We start from the raw sequence: 21,112 nt of genomic DNA, 5'->3' as shown, positions 1-21,112 counted from the left end.
AAGTCTTGCAGTGAGGAAGATTCCTAAGAAGAAGCAAGGCAAAATAATACTATTCCACAAACCTGGTTCTGGGGGGCAGAAGATTCCAATTATATACAGTCTATAAATGCAATTATAATCATGGTATTGGGTTCGTGGGCATAGGATTCTTTATGATGTTTAGCATGGATTTGTAAAGGATAAGTCTTATTTTAGTAATCTGCTTGCTTGCATTTAATGATAAGGTGATGAATGTGTAGGATAAGGGAGATTCATATACAGTGCTATTTTTGGACTTTGCAAAAGTATTTGATAGATTACTTCAAGATGGGTTAGTATACAGGCTGTAGAAGATGGGAATGAATAATAGATTGGTTAGATCGATTGGAGATTCTCATTGAATGATACTAGTGAGTTGTGTATGATAGAGTGGTGCTTTAAAAAAAAATGAATGTAACCAGTGGTATTCCCAAGAGATCTGTTCTTGGGACCCTGCTGTTTAACTTATTTATTGATAACATTCATGTGAATTGATTGGAGATGATGCAGAGTTAGAGAGAATTATAAGGAGCACTGCTGATGCTAATTCCCTTCAGGGAGATTTGAATAGACTCTGAGCTTGCACAAATGAGTGGGGTTGTAGTTTATTAAGAAGTGCAAAATGTTGCATTTTGGAGTGCTGCTGATAATAGCAGGTGGATTATCTCTGCACAGAATGGAGATGCGAGATGTAAATCATGTCATTGGTTTGAGTAGTATATGGTGGAGATTGACAGGAAGAGGTATTTAGTCAGATGCTGCAATAGGACAAGGAAGGTGGCGGATGGTGATGTAGAAATGCATAAACATCTAGGGCTAGTGAACAAGGAAAGGGTGATTTTAATTATGGCAGTATAGATTGGCATGAATAGATAGCATTTGGAAATAAGGAAAATGTAATTCTTGAGAGACAACTATCTTAGTCTGTATATAAAGGAGAACACACGGATCAAGAGTTTTAGATCTGATAATTTCATCAGAGAATGTGATTGCGAGTTGGGTTTTGCAATTCTGTACAGTTGGTGAGATTGATCATGAAATGATTTCCTGGGTTTTGCAATTCTGTACAGTTGGTGAGATTGATCATGAAATGATTTCCTGGGTTTTGCAATTCTGTACAGTTGGTGAGATTGATCATGAAATGATTTCCTGGGTTGTGGCTAGCCATATGAAGATTTCTCTGAGGAAAAGATATATGTAGAATTACAAAGATGCTGATTATAAAAAGCTTAGAAGATGGTTTGGAGCTATAGCATGGAATGTTAAGTAGGAGGGAGATAAACGCTGTGCGGTGACTGACCAAAAGATATTTAACATCTACGTGTGAATGTGTTCTGAAGGTCTAAAGACCAAATAAAATAGGTAACAAATATATGAATCACAAAATTTGGAAGAAGAGGATAGTGTGGAGGCACTACAAGATGAAAATGGCAGCAATCAATTGCATGAGGAGTATAAAGAGCAGGCCAGGAAGGTGACTCAGTTGGTAAGAACAGGAAAAACTATAGTATAAACAGAAACTTTCTTTGAAAAGGCTTTCATATTTAAAACAGCTTCATGGAGAAGACAAGCTTCATTGCACAGGATACAGTGTTTAGTGTTAGTACTATGCTGTGCCAGACAGACTTTTGAGGTTTCGCATATGTAGTACAGATGAGAAATGTGGTCAGTTATCTGTTGGATTTGATGAGGGTTGAACGTCTTACTGTCAAAACTTTAATCCATTAAAGTTTTGATAGTGAGAAGTTCTTGTAAGCTTGAGGAAGAGGAACATGTATTATGTTCTCTATTAATTAATGGCTTATTCTTGTTGAGAGGCTTATACGCTGGTTAAACATGATAACTAATATTTAAGGAATTGACAGCGTATACTAGAAATATAGATTAAATAAACTTTAATATATACTTTCCGATATTTCGGCGAACGTCACCCCCTCCCCTTCACAAAAAAGATTACTCTAAATCCATCACCATTCTCTACATCTGAGGCACCTCGGAAAAAATCAATAAAATCTTAAAAAAACATGACTTGACCACTTGTTACAGACCACATAGAAAACTGGCATCCCTTATCCGTTCCACCAAAGACCAACCACTTCCCCTAGACCTACCTGGTGTATACCAGGTCCCTTGCAGCTGTAAACTGTCCTACTTTGGCCAAACAGGCAGGACAGCAAATATCAGAATCTCAGAACACAAGGATTACATCCGATTTCACCAGTACAGCCACTCTGGGCTTGCAGACCACGCTCTGGATACTCGCCACAGAATAAGATGGAAGAAAGCCACAGTAATACACCGCAGCAAGTTCAAGTATGAAAGACTATTCATGGAATCAGCCTCGGCCCTTAGGAACATGCCAAACCTCAACAAATTTGGATGCATGAGACTGCCTCAAATTTGGGAAACTTTTATCAGAAGAACTTCAGCCCAAAGGCCAAGAACTACCAATATAGCCCGCCAGGGGGCACCATCAGGACTTTAGGAAAACGCTAGCTTCCTAGCTTCAGTCTCATTTGCTGTTATTAGTACTTGTGTGCACGTGTCTTTGAAGTAAGTTCCCAAGAAGATGGCAACATGACGTTCGCCGAAATATCGGAAAGTATATATTAAAGTTTATTTAATCTATATTTCTAGTATACGCTGTCAATTCCTTAAATATTAGTTATCATAATTAATGGCTTGATAATAGTAATTTTTTGGGAGGTGTGATGATGAGCAGACTTTTGATGTGTATATCTGCCAGTAAAGGCAAGTTTCCAATAAACAAAAGTTGGTAAAAATACTGGAGGCTGTATGTGTAAGGATGTCCAAGAATGGTAAAACATTTTCTATTTCCATCGTGATTTGAATGCGTGAGTGAAGGCTATTGATAATAGGAAGATGGGGACTTGATTTTCATAATGAGGCCAAACAGTAAAAATATCATTGACTTAACAAAACCAAAGAGAGGGTTGGGGAAGAATGGATGAGAAAATGGTTCAAAAAATAGTCTGCCAAAGTGGAAACAGAGGGCTACCCATGGTTGTGTCTTCAGTCTGTTTATAAATCTTGTTTTTCCAGCTGAAATGTTCTGATTGTATAACAAATTCAAAAATTTTCACATTAGAAGAGAAATCATTATATATTAGTGTCAGATAACAGAATGTTGGTAAATAGAGATACAATGTATGTCAAAACTGACTAACATATCTGACTCTTGTTTTTGAATACCCTGGAATTGTTTTAATATTAATTAATAGCACCCAGCAACTATTTTTAATTGGTAAACTGATTGTTGTATATATTCCTGTTCTGTGATTTGATTGTTGTTTACACACACTGATGATGTACTGTTATTTTCAGCATGAAATATTTGAACTTTCCGTTGAAAGTTCAACTATTTCACTTGTCATTAAAGTTTATTACTGTGGTTATCACATGCTTTCGTTTTTTTTTATAGTTATGCCACGGGTACCTTTAAAGATTAAACCACTAGTATGAATTCTTCCAATCTAGATATGTTGCTGACCTCTTAGTCTACATTACCACCATTAGATGTATGGCATGGAAAAATTCAGAGAAACATATGTTGTCACTCTTGACATTTCCAGAGCTTTGAATCATGTCTGGCATCAGGGCCTGCTCAGTAAATTGCCTTCCTTTGGTCTAACTTCCATCCTCTGTAATTGTTTAGCCAGCTTTCTCTCTGGTCATTCACTTTGTGTCATGGTGGATGGTCCCTCTCTTTGAGCTTTGCCCAGTGCAGGAGTACTCAAGTCTTTTCTATTACTTATTCCTCTTTCTCCTATACATGACCTATTCTCACTCATCACTAATCCTATCCACAGCTTTGCTGACAATAATAGAACACTTCATTTGTCCTCCTTGTTCAACAAATCCCTAACTTCAAGATTATCTGCAACCAGCCAGTCCTTAAACACTGGCATGGATATACCAGCTTTCAAAGGTGCAAGAATAAACTCATCACCTTCAATGCTGCCAGAACAGTCTTGCCTTTTTTCTCACAAAAGGAGTTTCACCTTACCTTCAGTATACACAAATCACCAGACAGAAACAGATCTCATTCCTCAGACTGACATTTATCTCCACCCTCTCCTGGCTTAAATTTATCATATCAGCAGTAGCTTCCTCAGCCTCTAAAAAACTGGGCATTCTCTTTTCCACTCAAGATGCTACATTTACCCATTCAGCTGCTAATTCTCTAGAAATCCCAAATTTGTCCATCCTTAGAAATAATATTTACATGCACCCAAAACTTCCCAAAAAATTCTTGATTCTGTGTACAGGAGAGTGATTCAGCTGACAGGTAATCCTTCCTTTGATGACTCATTTCAATTACTATTTCACAGACACAATGTTTTAGTATTGTCTTTTCCGTAAGTGCATCCATGGTCACTGCTCCACTGAACTGGCAACGATCATTCCACTGGTTCCTGTTGGACCTGTTAAAACAAGAGCAGCAGCTGTCCAGCATCACATCCTTTCAGTCCAACTGCAAATAAATACACCAAACATGCTTCTTCTCTTCCTCATTTATTCAATTTCTATCATCTAGAATAGCTTTCCTTGTGAATGGTTCAATAACTACAGCCTCCAACTCTCAAGAAAAATATGAATAGATTCTTCTTTCCCAACCCTCACACATGGCACTGACATACTTGATGCTGTGTATTGACAAACTTGATGTTGGACTGATACACAGCATCAAGCTGTGTATCAGTCCAATACACAAAGTTTTTCTACCTTGTGTATTGGACTGATATAAAGAAAAGAAAAACTTCGACTTAAAAATAATAAAGGAAGCCCTCAGTTTGGTTACCAGCTAATATCAGATTAATCCCAGGGTGTTATCTATACCCCCAGATTAGGTACATTCAGCAGTTCCTTCTGAATACCAAATCATTTAGCCTGCTCTCACTTGTCATATTCTATTATTATTATTATTACTACAGGTATTATTTCTGGGAAAATTCCCATGTTACTCCTCTCTAAGTAATTGTTATTTTTATGGCTATTTAGCCTATTTTTGTTTAGGAGTATCCCTTTTTTTATAATGTCATTGGCTTTTTACTCAAATTTTAGGACATTACTGATGTTTTATTTGGACAGATATATGAAGAATATATATAGGAAGAAAAACCGGACATATCTTTATGGGATGCTGCTGGTTGTCTTCTTTTTCAGTGGCATCCTGGCATATGGCGATGTACATTCATTGTTGAAGGAAGGAAGTATGACCTGAAAAGTATGACCTCAAATCCCACTTTTCCGACCCCCTTCCGTTCAGGTCATACCTCCTTCCTTCCAACAATGAATGTACATTGCAATATGCCGGGCTGCCACTGAAAAAGAAGACAGCCAGCAACATCCCACAAAAGTATGTCCATTTTTCTTCCTATATATTCTTCATATATCTGTCCAAATAAAACATCAGTAATGCCTTAAAATTTGAGTAAAAAGCCAATGACATTATAAAAAAAAGGTTAGTACTCCTATACAAAAATAGGCTAAATAGCCATAAAATAATATTATTATTACTACTACTACTTCTATTACACCCTCCACGGGGTCAGCAGACTCATTGTGGGAGGTTCATTCAACTGACAACATATTTATCATAATGGTTTTTATAATCCTTAACACTCCCTGCATTAACAACAATTCTAGTAATGAGCTCCATTCACCCACTATTCCCCATGTAAAAAATGTACCCCTTGCATTCCCTGTTCAGTTCTTCCTCTCTCACTTTTACTCTTTTTATAATCCCCCTCTGGATTAATGCAGTAACATGTTCCTTTATTATTATAGTTTCTAGAATGATTCTAGTTTGTTAGGTTATATCCCAGATAGAAATGACATTTGAAAAAAAAAAAGAAATTTACTAGGATATATTTCATCCTTATAGTCCTGAAACAGCCAGAAATGTAATTCATATAATTTAATTTTTAATCTGCATTCATAATGAATGATCAGTTAGAACGGATGGCATCAAAATCATATTATGTGTTCAGTAAAATAATGACATCACTTAGTGGGAAAAGAAAAAGAAAAAATGTAATATGTGCTCATTATGTATTGTTGTTATTGTTGAGCACACAGCTGCATTTGTGGGATGATGTTTGGGCCTGACTGTAGTATGTCTAATGCAAGCTTGTTCTTTTGATAAATGGGCTATACATAACTTCCCATAAATAACTGCTGTTTCAATGATTTTATTTAAAAAAATAAATAAATAAAATGACATAACATTAATTGCAAGTTGAATATTTTATTCAACTATTAATTTTGCTACAATTGCCATGTTTAGTAAGGATAGTACAGGTTGTCTGCTCTGTTTTATTGACAGAGGAAGTTGGATAACAAAAACTGCTGTGCATTTTTTTATTTGTGTGTATTTATTTAGTTTCTCATTTCAGCAAACAAGAATTTGAATCATTAATTTCTAAGTGGAGAGTTCAAGACAAAGGTGAAAATCAGCACTCTTCTTTTATTACAGAAGCTGAGCTTTTGGCTTTAAAAGACAAGGTAATTGAATGTAATGTGCATTTTATTATTGTGATTGTTTCTTGATATGCATTAAAATATTTGCAGTTCAGATAATATTCTAGGAGTCTTTCATTTGCAAGGTTTCTCAAAGAAGAAAAAAATGAAATACAGGGTGTTCGGGATAAATTTGACAGTTTCGTAAGGAAAAAGAAAATCTTCTTTGTATCTATTAAATTTAATGAATTGACAAAAAAACATTACAGGCAGAGTTAATTACAATACTATCAACAAAATTTACTCAAAATAACCACCATTAGCATCGATCACAGCTTCAATTCTGCTTCGGAACCTCGAACAAGCTGATGCTACAGTTTCCCTGGGAAGGGCCGCAAAAACTGTTTTAATTTTATCCATTAACTGGGCTTTTGTATTACTGGAAGTGCGATTGGTGTCTTTTTCAACTGCGCCCCATACAAAATAATCCATGGGGTTAAGGTCTGGGGAGTTTGGAGGCCAAACATTTGGACTGGTGAAGTCGTAGAAATTTTCAGACAACCATTTTTGACTTTTCCCAGAGGTGTGGCAAGGGGCCGAATCCTGCTGCCATACATACGGCCTACCATTGGCTACCCTTGTTATCCAGGGCTTGACTACAGTTAGCAACTCCACGAACAAAGCCCGAATTCCAATGCCAGGGTTCTTCAACACCTGTTCCTGCAGATTTGCGAGGAATTCTGCTGTACGAACGCAATCAGATCGTCTGCTAGGGATCTTTCTTCTTGCTACATCCTCGTAGTCACCATTGCAAGTCTCTAGTTCATGCCTGATTGTTTTTACTGTATTCAGGGAGCATTGGGCAGCAGTCGTAATATCCTTATTTTGATGGCGGGCACGAATCATCATGATACAAGTTATTCTCTTCCATGATTCAGGTGGGTTCCAGCTATCCATCCTTTCTGACATCTTGTATATGAATGAAGAAGGGTCCAAACTTTTAAATGAAGAGAAGTGTGTGTTAATACATGTAACTTACGGAAAAATATAATTAATTATAAATATGTCAAATTTATCCCGAACACCCTGTATATTGTCAGTATAGGTGTTTATTGAAATTGCAGACAGTTGGAGGGGAGGGTTATTGATATATAGAAGGAAGAGTGTAGGTAAAAGAACTGTCTCATAGCACCATCAGCAGGAGTTGCAAAGTTTGAGGATAAAGATGCATCTGCTATTAGAAGGCAAGTAAGAAAACTGCCACTGCAGACGACAGAACCCAGACCATAAGATGGAAGCATGATTAAGAGTCATTATGCCAAACCTAAACAAATGCTTTGGAGAGATTAAGTGCAATCATGAAAACTAAATTTTTCCTTAGCATTTGTGCCAAAGCAAGTGACATAAACAATGACTTGTAGATCAACTATGGCATAATCCATTCTGGTGATTTTTTTATTTTATTTTTTTTATTAATAATTGAAATTCCATTAAAATAAACATTTTTTGTATTCAGATTTAAGATTTTTTTTTTCCTGGTTCACATCTAAAGTAGAACTGAATGCAATGTATTTGGAATGGTATTAGCACCTAATCTTCATTGCAGCAGCTTTTTTAAAGCTTTTTAGAATTTAAATCAAGGTTGAATTTCACTATGGGTAATGTTGCATTAGAATCTTCAGGATGCAAAAGAGATATGCTGGGTTAAGCAAAGGTTGTGACCAATTACTTGAGTGAGTGACCAGAAAATGTGGATCTTTTCCTGAGTTTTTGGTCTACTGATGATTTGTTTTTTATGCAAATCATACCCATGAAAGGTTGTAAATCATATATTTAGTTCCATGGGGACTCATTCAGAAAACCTTGCTCTAGAGACCATACATGAAACTCTATCAAGCTTCTTGTGGTCTCTGGTAAACAGGGTGGTGGTTATCACATTGGAAGCCCATTGGTTGGAGAGTGGATATGCTGTTCACCCAACAGGCTTCCAGTGTGAATGAAATGGCCTGGTTGGTCAGTTAACAGACTACTATGAGCAGTTTGCAACTACTCATAGTTGCAAACTGTGAATTGTTAATGTCAATAAAAACAGAGAAGAAAGCTGTAGATTTCAACAAAAGTCATTTAGAATTTGTTTGAATCTATATAATATGGGCTTTTGCAAAGTCAAGATTAAATAAGGAATGAGAGTTCTGTTGTTGAAATTTATTATCATGGAAGTAATTCTTACATGTAAGAGCCTTCATTTCTTAAAATGAAGTTGATGTCAAAAGATTCATCATGGGAGGTCCACATGCTCATACAAAGAGATCATCTAACCATGCCTTAAACCCATTCACAGTTTCTTCACTCACTACACTTTCAGGCAATGCATTCCATTCACCTACCACCCTCCATGCAAAGAACCTGCTCCTCACTCTCCTGTTCACATCCTCCATATACAGCTTCCATGGATGGCCTCTTGTTCTACCCTTGTCTCTCTTTCTACTTGATGAAAAGTCTTCTCTGCGTTAACAACCCCTCACCAATTTATACGCCTCAATCATATCCTCTCTCCTTCTTCTATCACATGGCTCTGCAAGTTTCATTCCCTCAGTCTGTCCTCATAACCTACATTTCATAGACTTGAAACCAACTTAGTGAACAAGAGACTATGTAGACAGTGAACGTTCAAGAGAGAAAATCTATTCTTTACTGAACCTAGAAATGATATGTTATGAACAGGGCATGATACCACATGATGACGAAGACACTAAAATAACATTGCAATATGTTCAGAAATGCCTTTAACATAAGGAACTGTTCAATGCATAGAACATAACATGAGCCAGAACAATCTAGACTTAACTTAATCTGTTGTCACCTCTAAGCAGTTTCCTCATTACCAATTGAAGCATTATTAACATTGTCTTAATGATTATAAGTATAATGAGTTACATTTATCCTCATTTTGAGAAATAACGATCCTTACTAGTGCTCATCTCAATTAATTGATTTAAAAAAAAAATATATATATATATATATATATATATATATATATATATATATATATATATATATATATATATATATATATATTTTTTTTTTTTATTTTTTTTTTTACAAAAATAACTTATATAACTATAGCCCAAATGATAAAATAGAAAATAACTAATTTAAGTTAAGGGATATTACATCCCATATTGTTTCTTAGCCGAATAAGAAACTCAAAGACTTTCATGCCGAATAAGAAACAATATGGGATGTAATATCACTTAACTTAAATAAGTTCATGTCGCCGAATTGAAGCCTTTGGCTCTTCATATAATTAGAAAATAACTAATTTATTTCCAAAGGCACTAATATATATATATATATATATATATATATATATATCATATTGTTAAGGCATTAGCAAAATCAAATGGCATCCCTATGAACTCATGATCTTGTATTGGTAGTGTGGAATTTTCTATTATAATTGCTTGTACTTGTGGGCCAGTTCATTTCATACTGAAGATGTTTGTGATATCTGTGCAAAAATTTTGCATTAAATAATTTTCTTGCTTGTGTAAGTTATGCATTGTTTATTTATTATTATTATTTTTTATTTCTACTTACATTACATTTCTTAGTAAGAGATCACTTACATGTCAAATAGTCCTAATGATATTCTGCTGAAATATTTGGAGATGATTCATGTCGAAATTTCTGGTATAAATTATGTAATGACAGGAATGAAATAACTAATTTAGTAACTAAATTAAGTATTTATAACCAGACATTTTGCCAGCTCAAGCTAGCATTATCAATGGGATTTTTAAGATATACACTCGATGGAAATTAGAATTACAATGACCACCACAACAATAATATCACATCTACGTAAGGTAACAATAGTGCTGTCTACAGTGATGTTTTGTGATTATTGCTGATAGGCAGATAGAGCAGTGAGCCAAAATTTATGTAGAATTACACCATCAGTCCTCTCTTACAGCAGAATTTAATCACATGCACCAAACCTTATTATCTAATGCTATGGTTCCCACAGTATCAAAAAAACACTCAATCCTTTCCCCAATTCTTTAGAAAGATTTTAATAAAACTATCAGCGGTCACCTATGTCAGAATCACTTCAGAGAAAATAGCTAGAGTCTTAAAGAAATACAATCCCTGCACTGCTTTCAAGCCCCCAAAAGCTTGCTAACCATTATATGTTCTACTAACGATCAGTTCCCTTCTCTCTCTCTCTCTCTCTGGAGTACATAAAGTGTCCTATTCCTGAAAGTTTGCCTACTATGGACAGACAGGAAGATCAGCATCTACATCGAAGAACACAAAAATTACATCTACAGTGATGACTATGACCAGTCAATCATAGTCATGACTGCAGATGAACCCCCCCCTCCTCTACTGAGTAAATTTTAGTCTATTTCTACTGAGGCCAAAGCCCTGAGTAAATGCCATTATCTTGAAAAAATAAATTTAGAGTACTTTTATTGCACCTCCCAGGTACATAATCTATTAATCCACTCACCCATAATTCTAATGTAGTATAGGTTTACAAGCCTTTGAGTTGGACTTGCATAAAAAAATAAAATAAAAAAGTTGGAGAAAAAATTTAGATTTGAGTCAGTATTATGCTTAATATTTTTTTTTTTTTTGTTTCATATGCTATATTAACTTTTCCTTTCAGACAAATCGCCACATTCGACTTCATGAATTATTGTGCCACCATTCCAAGAATGCATCACTTATAGTAATGTAAGTATTGTTAATTTATGTTTTTGTTTGTTTTTTTATCCCTCAGCTTCCATGGACAGTTGAATTTTCATGGGAAATTTATTATTATTATTATCATTATTACGTGACACCTCCAAGGTGTCTAAAGACTCATCGAGGGAGGGCACCTGTTATTCTGTCACAATGCTTTCATTCTTCTTTAATCAGCTTGAATATGCACTGCAGTTTTGTTTACCATAATTTGTTTATCATAATTTGTGACAATTCTAAAACAACTATCCTTTTAAAAGCATACATTTTTCACTGAATTTGGATTGCAGTCTTCAAGTCAGCTGTTTAATTTCTAAATTCAATTTTTGGATCCATGAATTAGAATATGTAGTTTAAATACCATGCTAATTTCTCTCTTATTTCATAAATTTATTCACCATATACCAGATTTCCTTGTTTTGTTATATGTTTCCAAATTTCATTTTCATCTTCACTAAAAATTTGCCTAAATAGCTGAAATATTTTACTTGACTGTAGGTTCTCTGTTAAGAATGCATTTAATGTTTTCCATGTTCCTGTCTATTTCTTAGCTTTTGTATTTTATTGCTGATTTTCATGCCCAATTTGTTAGAGGCTATTCAATTTAGTTAAAATCCTTAACCTCTCTGTGTACAGGGGTGCAAACACACCCCAGGCTAATAAAAACGTAAATAAAAAAGTTGCCGAATGGAAAATTTCCAGTTTTCTTAGGAATGCCCTCTGCGATATGTTTCACACACAATTTTAAAAAAATTTCATTGAAAGCGGTGAATTTGAATGTTGTAGTAGTAGTAGTAAGGCTTCAAAGGCACCTGAGCGCTTAACTGTGTACAGGGGTGCATATGCACCCCGATATTCTCCATACAAAAACTAGTTTTTGTAAGCAGCTGTGTTAGCATTTTTCCATTGTTTGTTCTGTTTACATTCCTATTGCCTGAAATATATATTTTTTGCTTTGCTACCATATTCGTTTTGGAACTGTGTATGATTCTTGTATGAGCATGTATTTTTCTTCGTTTTTAGTCATTTTTTGTCCAGCTTACTGGTGTACACTGTAGCATAATTTAATTTCATTATCTCAAAAATGATTTGATGCAGTTTCAGTTCAGTCTTTGCTTGCATTTCAAAGAAGTAAGATATGTTTTTTTATTGAATTAGTGGTAAGTGTTTATGGTTTTCAGATTTGATATTGTCTTACAAATTACGAACTATTATCTGCTGTGTTTATTGCTATTTTTCTTCATTATTACTTATTGATACTAAGTTTGTTTTGTGATATCTTTATTTTTTTTTTTGTAGTTTTTATAGAATTTTTTTTTTCTATGGATATTTTAAATAATTATGATAGGAAGAAAAAGACGTCATGCCAGTTCCGAGTTGAGAGATCTTTTAGAAGTGTCGTCAGTTGCTTCATCAGATATGCCAAGCGATGATGATGATTCAGATGTAGAATTAGGAAGTGATATTTTTGATGGCGATTTCTCAGCTTTTGACAATGTTGCTGAAGAATATATACCACAATTAGATGAAGAAGAAGAAGAATAAGAGAAGAAGAAGCAAATGCAGAATCTATAGCTACTGTGGACTCTTCAGCTGCTGGTTCTTCTGCTGAGAGAATATCCTGGAAAATGTTGTTGTGTATCCGAATAGAAACTCAAAAATTAACAGGAGATGGATGAATGTTCCTCCTGATGAACATAAAGTTCCTGACTTTCAGGTATTTTGAGAAAGAGCAGGAATTGCCAGAGCAGTACTAACTCAAAATCTACGCCCTGCAATGGACTGTTTCAAAAAAATAATTCCTGAAACAATTATGAATGTGGTTGTGTGTGAAACTAATACAAAAGCCAGAGATCATTACGATGCATCCAGAAATCCACAGCAATACAAACAACCTCATAACATATTGATGCTAATTAAATCTAGAATATGATTGGCATTCTAATATGCATTGAAAATGCATGGGGTGTAATTACATCCCTGTACATGGTTAATGTTAAAATATTTGTACAAAGAGAGAAGGTTAAGACTTATAGTGGATTTATTTAAGAGTTAAATCTTTATCTAAGAGTTATCTAAGAGTTAAATCTTATTAAACATGATATCAAATTTGTCTTTACTTTAAGACAAATATCTTAATGATAGTTGTCTTAAAGTAAAGAGCTGAGATTAATATCTCCTTTGATATCAAGTTTAATGACACTTTGCTTTATCATGTGATCAATAAATAAAAATGATAGTGTGCATCTCCACTGCTCTTTATCTCCATTGTGCATCCTTGTCTTATACCTCATTTTATATTAACCACCTTACCGGCCATTAAAGATCAAATATGCACCCTCAAAAGCTTCGTATCCATAATAAATTTCAATGTAATATCAATGTTATTACAATTTTAATATGCACTTCGCATCCATGGAAAAGTGGACGTATATATACGTCCTGGCCGGTAGCATGGTTAAACTATCTTCCTCTGCATTCCATCAATTATTCCTCTGTATAATGTTCCATTTACACCATTTGAATGTGTTTTGGAGAGCTTTTCTTTGGACACCCTATCATATGCCTTTTCCACATTTGCAAACCTAAATACAGATCTTTGTTATATTCCCTCATAATTTGTTAACTATTTCTCTTAAAGTAAAAATCTAGTTCTAACAACTTCACAAATGGCCTCAGTGCAGTTTGTTTTCCTTGTACTGCTCTTCTGCCATATTTCTTAGCCTCTTCCCAAGTACCTGCCTAAATCTTACCCAGAATACCTAGAAGGCCTCTGTAATTTTCACATTCAGTTTCCTCAACTTTTTACGGCGGGTAATACAAGTTCTACTCCAGCCTGGAATTCAACCTTCTGACAAGGCCTAACATATGCAATGCTGACATAGTATCATCTCATTTCATCTTCCTTTTCCCTCTTTTACCTTGCAGTGTCGAGGGTTTATTAATCATCAGACTTCAAACCGTTCACAGGATAAGGTGGTCAGCCCTTAGCCGCGGTGTATCCTATGTCCGTAGTGTTGAGTTCTCGAGGCTGGTTTGCCTACTTTGCGGGATGAAAAACCCCAGGATAAACTGGGGGAAAACCCTACTGTCCACGCCCAAGACTGGCTATGGTTGAGGAAGATCGTTCAGCTCCTCACATCATCGACAGGAATCGAACCTAGGACGCTCCTTCCCCAGGCATATGGTGCAAAGTGCATAGCCACTAGGCTAACCACGTGGACTATGTTGACATAGTAAACAATGTAAAACTATTATACCAACATATATGAGCATTTCTGGTAGAATATCATTTATGCTGCTACCTTTCTACATTTCAGACATCATTTTCTGCAATCCATTATTGAGATGTATTATGGCTTCACTTCTGATATTTTCTACCACTGTTTCCTTCATTTCCTATTTTATTTAATAATTTTTCAAACCAATTACTCCAGAATATTCTCATCTTCCATTTTTGTCATCTTCATTATCACTTATTCTTTCCTCCTTTACTAAACATTTTCCAGAACAGTTTGTCACCTTAATATTTGACTTCTTTCTTCCAGAATTCTTTGATTTTTCTTTAGCTATTTTTACACATAACTCACATAATTTAGGTTTCCTATGTAGTTTTCTGTATTCTCCAGGAATACATATTGACTTACTTGATAAGAACTTTAAATACAATTTCTTCTGTTCCAGGACTGATTCTTTTACTTGTTGAGTTTGCCATGAGTTTGTGTTTTCTATCCTCATAAACAATGCTGAATCATCCAGTGTTTTCTTCAGATTTTACCATATGGTCTGTAAAGTTTTTTGTGTTCGAGCTCATTCACTTTTGCTTCGAATAATATTTGTATATAGTTCAACCCTCAAAGCCACTTGGCATCATTTCTGTTTAAAACTATCTCACTCATTCACTTGGATACAACAAACAAGAAAAGTCATTATGTCATTGTTGATAATAATATATTTAGACTGGTTCAGGACACATGAATATATACAGGGGATTTGAAATAAAAAGGGAAAGGATCCAGAGAAAGATGAGATATTCTGAGAGGTTTAGCAGAACAGAGGATACTAACAGTTTTAGAAGTAAAAATTATGGGAAAAGGATCAAGAGGTAAAAAACAAAGGACATGGTTTGAAGATATAAGATCATGAACAGGATCACATGGCTATGCAGAAACAAAAAGGAAAGCCACCAACAGAGAGAACTGGAAGGACATGGTGCTGCACCCTCTCACTGAGGAAGCTACATGAAGAAGAAAAAAATGAAATGTGAATATAACAAAGATCTGTATTTAAGTTTTGTAGATCTGGAAAAAGCATATAACAAGGTGCCAAGAAAAAAGCTATTCAAATTGCTACAGTTGTATAGTGTCAATAGAGCATTATATCAAGCAATACTTAGTCTTTATTTGAGAATCTGCTAACTGCTTTACAGTAGAATCTTCAATTCTAACTTTAAAGCAGTTAAAATTGAAGTACAGGAAGATGATTTAATGTTAATCTGGTGTCAGACAAGGATGTACATTATCCCCTCTTTTATTTATTATCTATATGGATCACATTATGAAGGAAAGTGTTATTAAACATGATATCAAAATTGGAGATGTTAATGTCAGCTCTTTGCTTTATGCTTGATGTTATACTTCTAAATAAATCTGCTACAAGTCTGCAAGATTCCTTGACTAAATTGAATAACTGTTGTAATAGATATAGTATGAAGGCCAGTGAGAAAGACAATGAAAATAGGCAGAAGCATTGACAATATCAACTGCATTGTGAATGGAGAACCTATAGAACAAGTAAAACATTTCAGCTACTTAGGCACGATTTTTAATGAAGATGGTAAATTAAATATGGAAATAGATAACAGAATTAACAAAGCTGGTGTGGTAGGAAGTCAAATGAATAAACTTATATGGAATAAGAGAGAAATTAGTCAAAACATTAAATTAGCTGTAAAAGACAGTGTTCAAACCAGTTTTAACTTAAGGATCTGAGAACTGGGTCAGAAATAAAACACTTGACCAAAGACTAGAGAACGTAGGTATGAGAGTCCTGAGAAAGATTAGTGGCATGAACAGATAGCATCAATGGCAATATAACATTAAAAATGAGGATATTAGGAAAGAACTTGACATTGTTAGCATCCAGGAATGTGTTAGTAGAGTTAATCTCAGGTGGAATGATCACGTAAACAGAATGGGAGAGGAAAGATTAGCAAAACAAGTGTTCTCTGCCAGGTTGGCAAGAAAAAGACCCAGAGGAAGACCAAGATATAGGTAGATTGATCTTATCTTTCTGCCTTAGAAGACAGAAATATAAGATCTGATAATTTTGGAGTCTTGACAGGTAACAGATTGATTTGGAGGAAAATTGTAGATAGGAAGCTAGTGGTGATGTAAGTTTTTTATGTAGTACTATCATATCATGTACACCCTTGAGGGTACGTGTCAGGCATTTGATGATCATGATGATGAAAATGAACACCACAGTGAAGCAAAAACAATGTGCATGCTCGCACTTACATACATAAGTGAGACAGTTTTAAGCGGAATAAACACCAAGTGGCTTTCAGCGGTGAGCTATATACAAATATTATTTGAAGAAAAAGTGAATGAGTTCTAACACAAAAACTTTACTGACCATATGATAAAATCTGAAGAAAACACTGAATGACTCAGCATTGTTCCAAATATTCCTGAAACATTTCTGTATGTATGGTATTCATTTCCTGTTGTGTGGTTTAAGTCTCCAACAGGAACCACCTTTTCCTTTTTTTTTATCTGCTGCCTCCCTCCCCCAAAAAAATTCTTCTAAAATTCTGAAAAAAATTGCTTACTTCTTTCCTATTAATAATACCTTCTATTAGACTATAGGCACAAATAAGTTTCATTGTCCAATTTACCCTTTTGAAATTTGTTCAAATTACTCCATTCAGTTTTAGTGTTTAGTTTACTCCTTCCTTTACCTGATAACTTTCATATAACATCGATTATCTTTTAGGAATTTTTGTCTTCATCTCAGTAATGCCAGTTATGGTGGCCTCATAAATCTGTAATGCTCACTCCATCTTGTTTTCACTGATGCATCAATAGGCACTATTAATGATGGTACCTATTTTTGCCTCTTGAGTTTGTTTCTAGTAGCTGATTTTTTACTGTTTATGTCAGTTCCTGATGTGAGTTTCTTCAATACATAATTAAACTTACCTCTGTGTCACTAATGAACAAATTCAGTAATTTCATTCCTTAGTTGTATTCATATTTCATTCCTTAATTGTCTTTGTATAGATACAAATTTGAATATTTACTTTTGTAGTATAACCAGACAAAGATTAGTAATGCCTGTTATCAAACTTAGTTATGGAATTTATATTAAACAATGACAGATCATTTTCCATGTTGTAATCCTGCAACATGGAAAATGTTGCAATCCTGGGGGGGGGTGATGAAAATTAATAGCTCAAATTAAGTGCAAAGAAGTTTGTCCAAGAATTCTTTAAGGGTCACAGCCAGAAATTGAGAGAAATCCTCCACATAACCTATGAGGAATTCAAAAAATTAACTATGGCTTCTGTTTATGCCTCATTACTAAGTTTTTACTTGAATGCTGAATAAACAAGGATGGGCTAGCAGTTTGTCACTCAACTGACCAAATTGTATTTTGTATTGGCTAAAACTATATATGTATATATATATATATCATTGGTGTTGCATGCCTATTTCTGTTGGGTGTGCTGTAGTGTGTGGCATATGCAACTTATGCTACAAAATTCGTGTCAGTTTGACCATATGATTGCATTTTTATTGATGTATGAAAGTTTTAAGAATGCATAGTGCTTTAGTGCTCATCTTAATTGGTTCAGCACAATTAATTGTAGGATAACTTATCAGTATGTATGTATGTAAGTAATGTATGACAGGTAATTTCAATTTTTATTTGTTTGTCAATGAGTCAATCTTTGTTTTTCAAACATCTTAAGATTTAAAAAAGACCGAACATGTGATTGTGAGTGCTCAATGTTTTTGCACTGCTGCCGCTAAATGATTAAGGTTGGAATATCGATGCTTTTTCCAAACGCCTTTCTCTTTGGAGAATAATAAACAAGGCCAACAAAAAAGTTTTTACTGCACTTCACATCCAACTAACCTATTCTACTGTAAAATAGAGAAGTGTCTCATTTACTCAGTTTTTGCATCTTTGTGCTTACTCAGTAAATCTGGAAGAGGAAAATGAGACTTTCCTCCTTCAACTACAATCATTCAATTTGCAAAAGCTCTGGAAAAAAACGGGACATTCAGTAGATCATCAACACAGTTTCCTATTGTAAATATGGGAAAAAAATTTATAAATAATTTACAGAAATTTATATATTGAGAACTTGTTCATATCGGTGTCCTAAACAATTCAGTTCACACTTTATGCATGCAAAACAGATGAAACTCAGAAAACAAAAACAGCAACTCATGACAAATGACAACATTGAATTGGATTGGTTGACACAATAGGATTATTATTATGTGACACCTCCAGGGAGTCCAAAGACTCATCGAAGAAGAATGTGCCAACAGCATCGAATGATTGAACCCTTCCAACTACTAACCGCGCTCAAACTTGATTAACTTTTTTTTGCTGAGCCATTAATAGCAGAGGCTTTACCAATCGACCAACCTTTGCTGGCCAAAGAATGTGTGCTATTGTCACAGCACACACCCTGCTTCGCTTTCTGGGTGGTTTAAAATCACTGGAATGCTAAGAATTTGACCCACTGTGCCATCTGTACATCTATTCAAAGGGCTCAAAGGTGTCCGTATTTGTGACCGCACACCCGGAGTATTAACGCAGATGCAATGCAATGTTCATGCATTGAAAAATTATGTTTAATTTTAGGAATTGTGCGAAGCCAGGAAACAGTTAGGGGAGTCTTAACAGGAATAAATACAAAACTACAATATCGCTGATATTGCTATTCCTTGGATGTGCACTGCATACCTTGAATATATGCCCCTGATATACACAACACACATCATAATGTACACCATAATCAAATGCTGCACTAGTTGGGAGTATTATCCAGTTACACATGACTTTTGTTTCTATTGTCAAGATGAACAGTGAAGTTAGTTACTGGAACATTCTCAACAGACTGAATAAAGTACTGTGATAAACTGATCATTAAATACTTCACTTTTATGATTACCATTTTTGTGAACTAACAGTTTCCTTCTATAATCATTCATTCTTCTACTGACTACATGTCAGAATTGAGTAATTTCTATTCATACTGCATCTTTTGTTTTCCATACTAATCGTCACCTTTCTATCCTAATCGTCACCTTTCTATCCTCTTCATATAAATGATTATGATCTCAAACCTTATACTATCTCCATAATGCTTATTTTCTCCATTTAAACATTTTACACCTACTTTATTTGACCTCCTGACTTTCAGAATACATTTCAGACATTGCTGGTTTTAAATATTTCTTTAACAGTATCCAATCAGCATTCCTCTTCTTTCATTGTCTAATTTTTCATCTCATAACCAGCAAACTGGCCAGAACATGCAATTAACACAGATAATATGCTGACTACATATGATTACTTGCTTTTGCTATAATTCCAGAGAACAACAACCTTGGCTTTCAACAATCAGTGTCTTTATAATTCCGTATATATATATATATCCTCACAGAAACCCTAATAGTGAGATACCATCCAGGTGATCACAAAGTCATAACTCTCACCAACTGGAAGGAGATTTGACACTTCATGCACATTACTTTCCTCTCTTTACTGTGCTCAAATTCAAGAGTTTCAATCTTTGTGTGCTCTCCATTGCATGCTACATAAGATAGTTGTCCCTCAAAACTCAAATTCATTATCCTTGTTTCTAGATGCTGTATCTTATTCCTGTTTTTTTTTTTTTTTTATCTGATCTGATAGAGCAATTAATCTTGTCTGAAATTCTGTTATCTGTCAATTATTGCATATATTCTCTGGCGAGTTTGCCTTACAGCTTGAAAAACACACATTTCCAGGTGTAAAAAAAAAAAAAAAAAACCTCGTCTGCTTTTGTGTGAAGCTGTTTGGCTCACCTTAAGTTGAAAACCTCTTAACCAGGTTCAAAGGTTCTTCACCTTCTAGAAGGGATTCAAATCTAATTCTCTGCTTTGTCATTCATCAGAATTCATTATGATATGTAGCTTATCTAGATATGATTATCTGTTAATAAAATAAAAAAGAAATCCTGGTGGGCAATCTTTTAAAAGTATGTTTTGTCATTTAAGATTTCATTAATAAGTGCATATCTTTAATATCTATTGAATGTATAGTTACTGCCTTATTCTTTTTTCTTTTCACTAAGAACTGTCTATATTAATGTACATTGTATGTTTTATTTATAGGACATTACCAATGCCCCGCAAAAGTACTTGTTCTGCACCCTTATATATGGCTTGGCTTGAAACACTAACCAAAAATATGCCACCATTTCTGCTGATCAGGGGCAATCAAACTAGTGTTCTCACTTTCTATTCATGAAGGAAGTACTTGTGACAGACCAATAGTCACCATCAAACTGAGTATGTTTAACAGACTGTACAGTGCTTAGACATCTTTGTGCCAAACATCATTGAATGATGCCTAAAAAAAAAAAAAATTGCATTATAATCTTCTTTATAGCAAAACAAATGTCTACTTGTGTAAATAACTTCAAATGAGTGATATTTGTGGAAACATACTTTTTAGTCATTTAGAATAGGATATAGTCAAGATAGAAGTCCAATTCATTACTTTCGTACTATAAATGTTTTTATTTCTTTAGTTTTGTTTTCTAGACTTCATGATTTTATTTACAGTGTAC

The 21,112-nt window shown here is 34.6% G+C and overlaps 1 protein-coding gene across 1 annotated transcript in view; it reads left to right on the top strand.

Annotated features, from left to right (window-relative positions):
• Nucleotides 1-20,790, top strand: part of LOC150098231 (solute carrier family 12 member 2-like) — a 279,194-nt gene extending 258,404 nt beyond the window's left edge. Inside the window, exons 23-25 of the mRNA XM_090406283.1 lie at nt 6,438-6,546; nt 11,177-11,244; nt 20,655-20,790. Of these exons, the coding sequence (XP_090262409.1) occupies nt 6,438-6,546; nt 11,177-11,244; nt 20,655-20,790 (313 nt within the window). The remainder of the gene's footprint in view (nt 1-6,437; nt 6,547-11,176; nt 11,245-20,654) is intronic.
• The last annotated feature ends 322 nt before the right edge of the window (nt 20,791-21,112 follow it).

The sequence above is a fragment of the Typopeltis vanoorti genome, chromosome 16, assembly GCF_054136105.1.
Source record: "Typopeltis vanoorti isolate ZY-2024b chromosome 16, IOZ_Tvanoo_1.0, whole genome shotgun sequence".
In the NCBI taxonomy this organism is placed as follows: Eukaryota; Metazoa; Arthropoda; class Arachnida; order Uropygi; family Thelyphonidae; genus Typopeltis; species Typopeltis vanoorti.
Note: the sequence above shows the minus strand (reverse complement) of the source record. Positions and strands in the feature narration are given on the sequence as shown.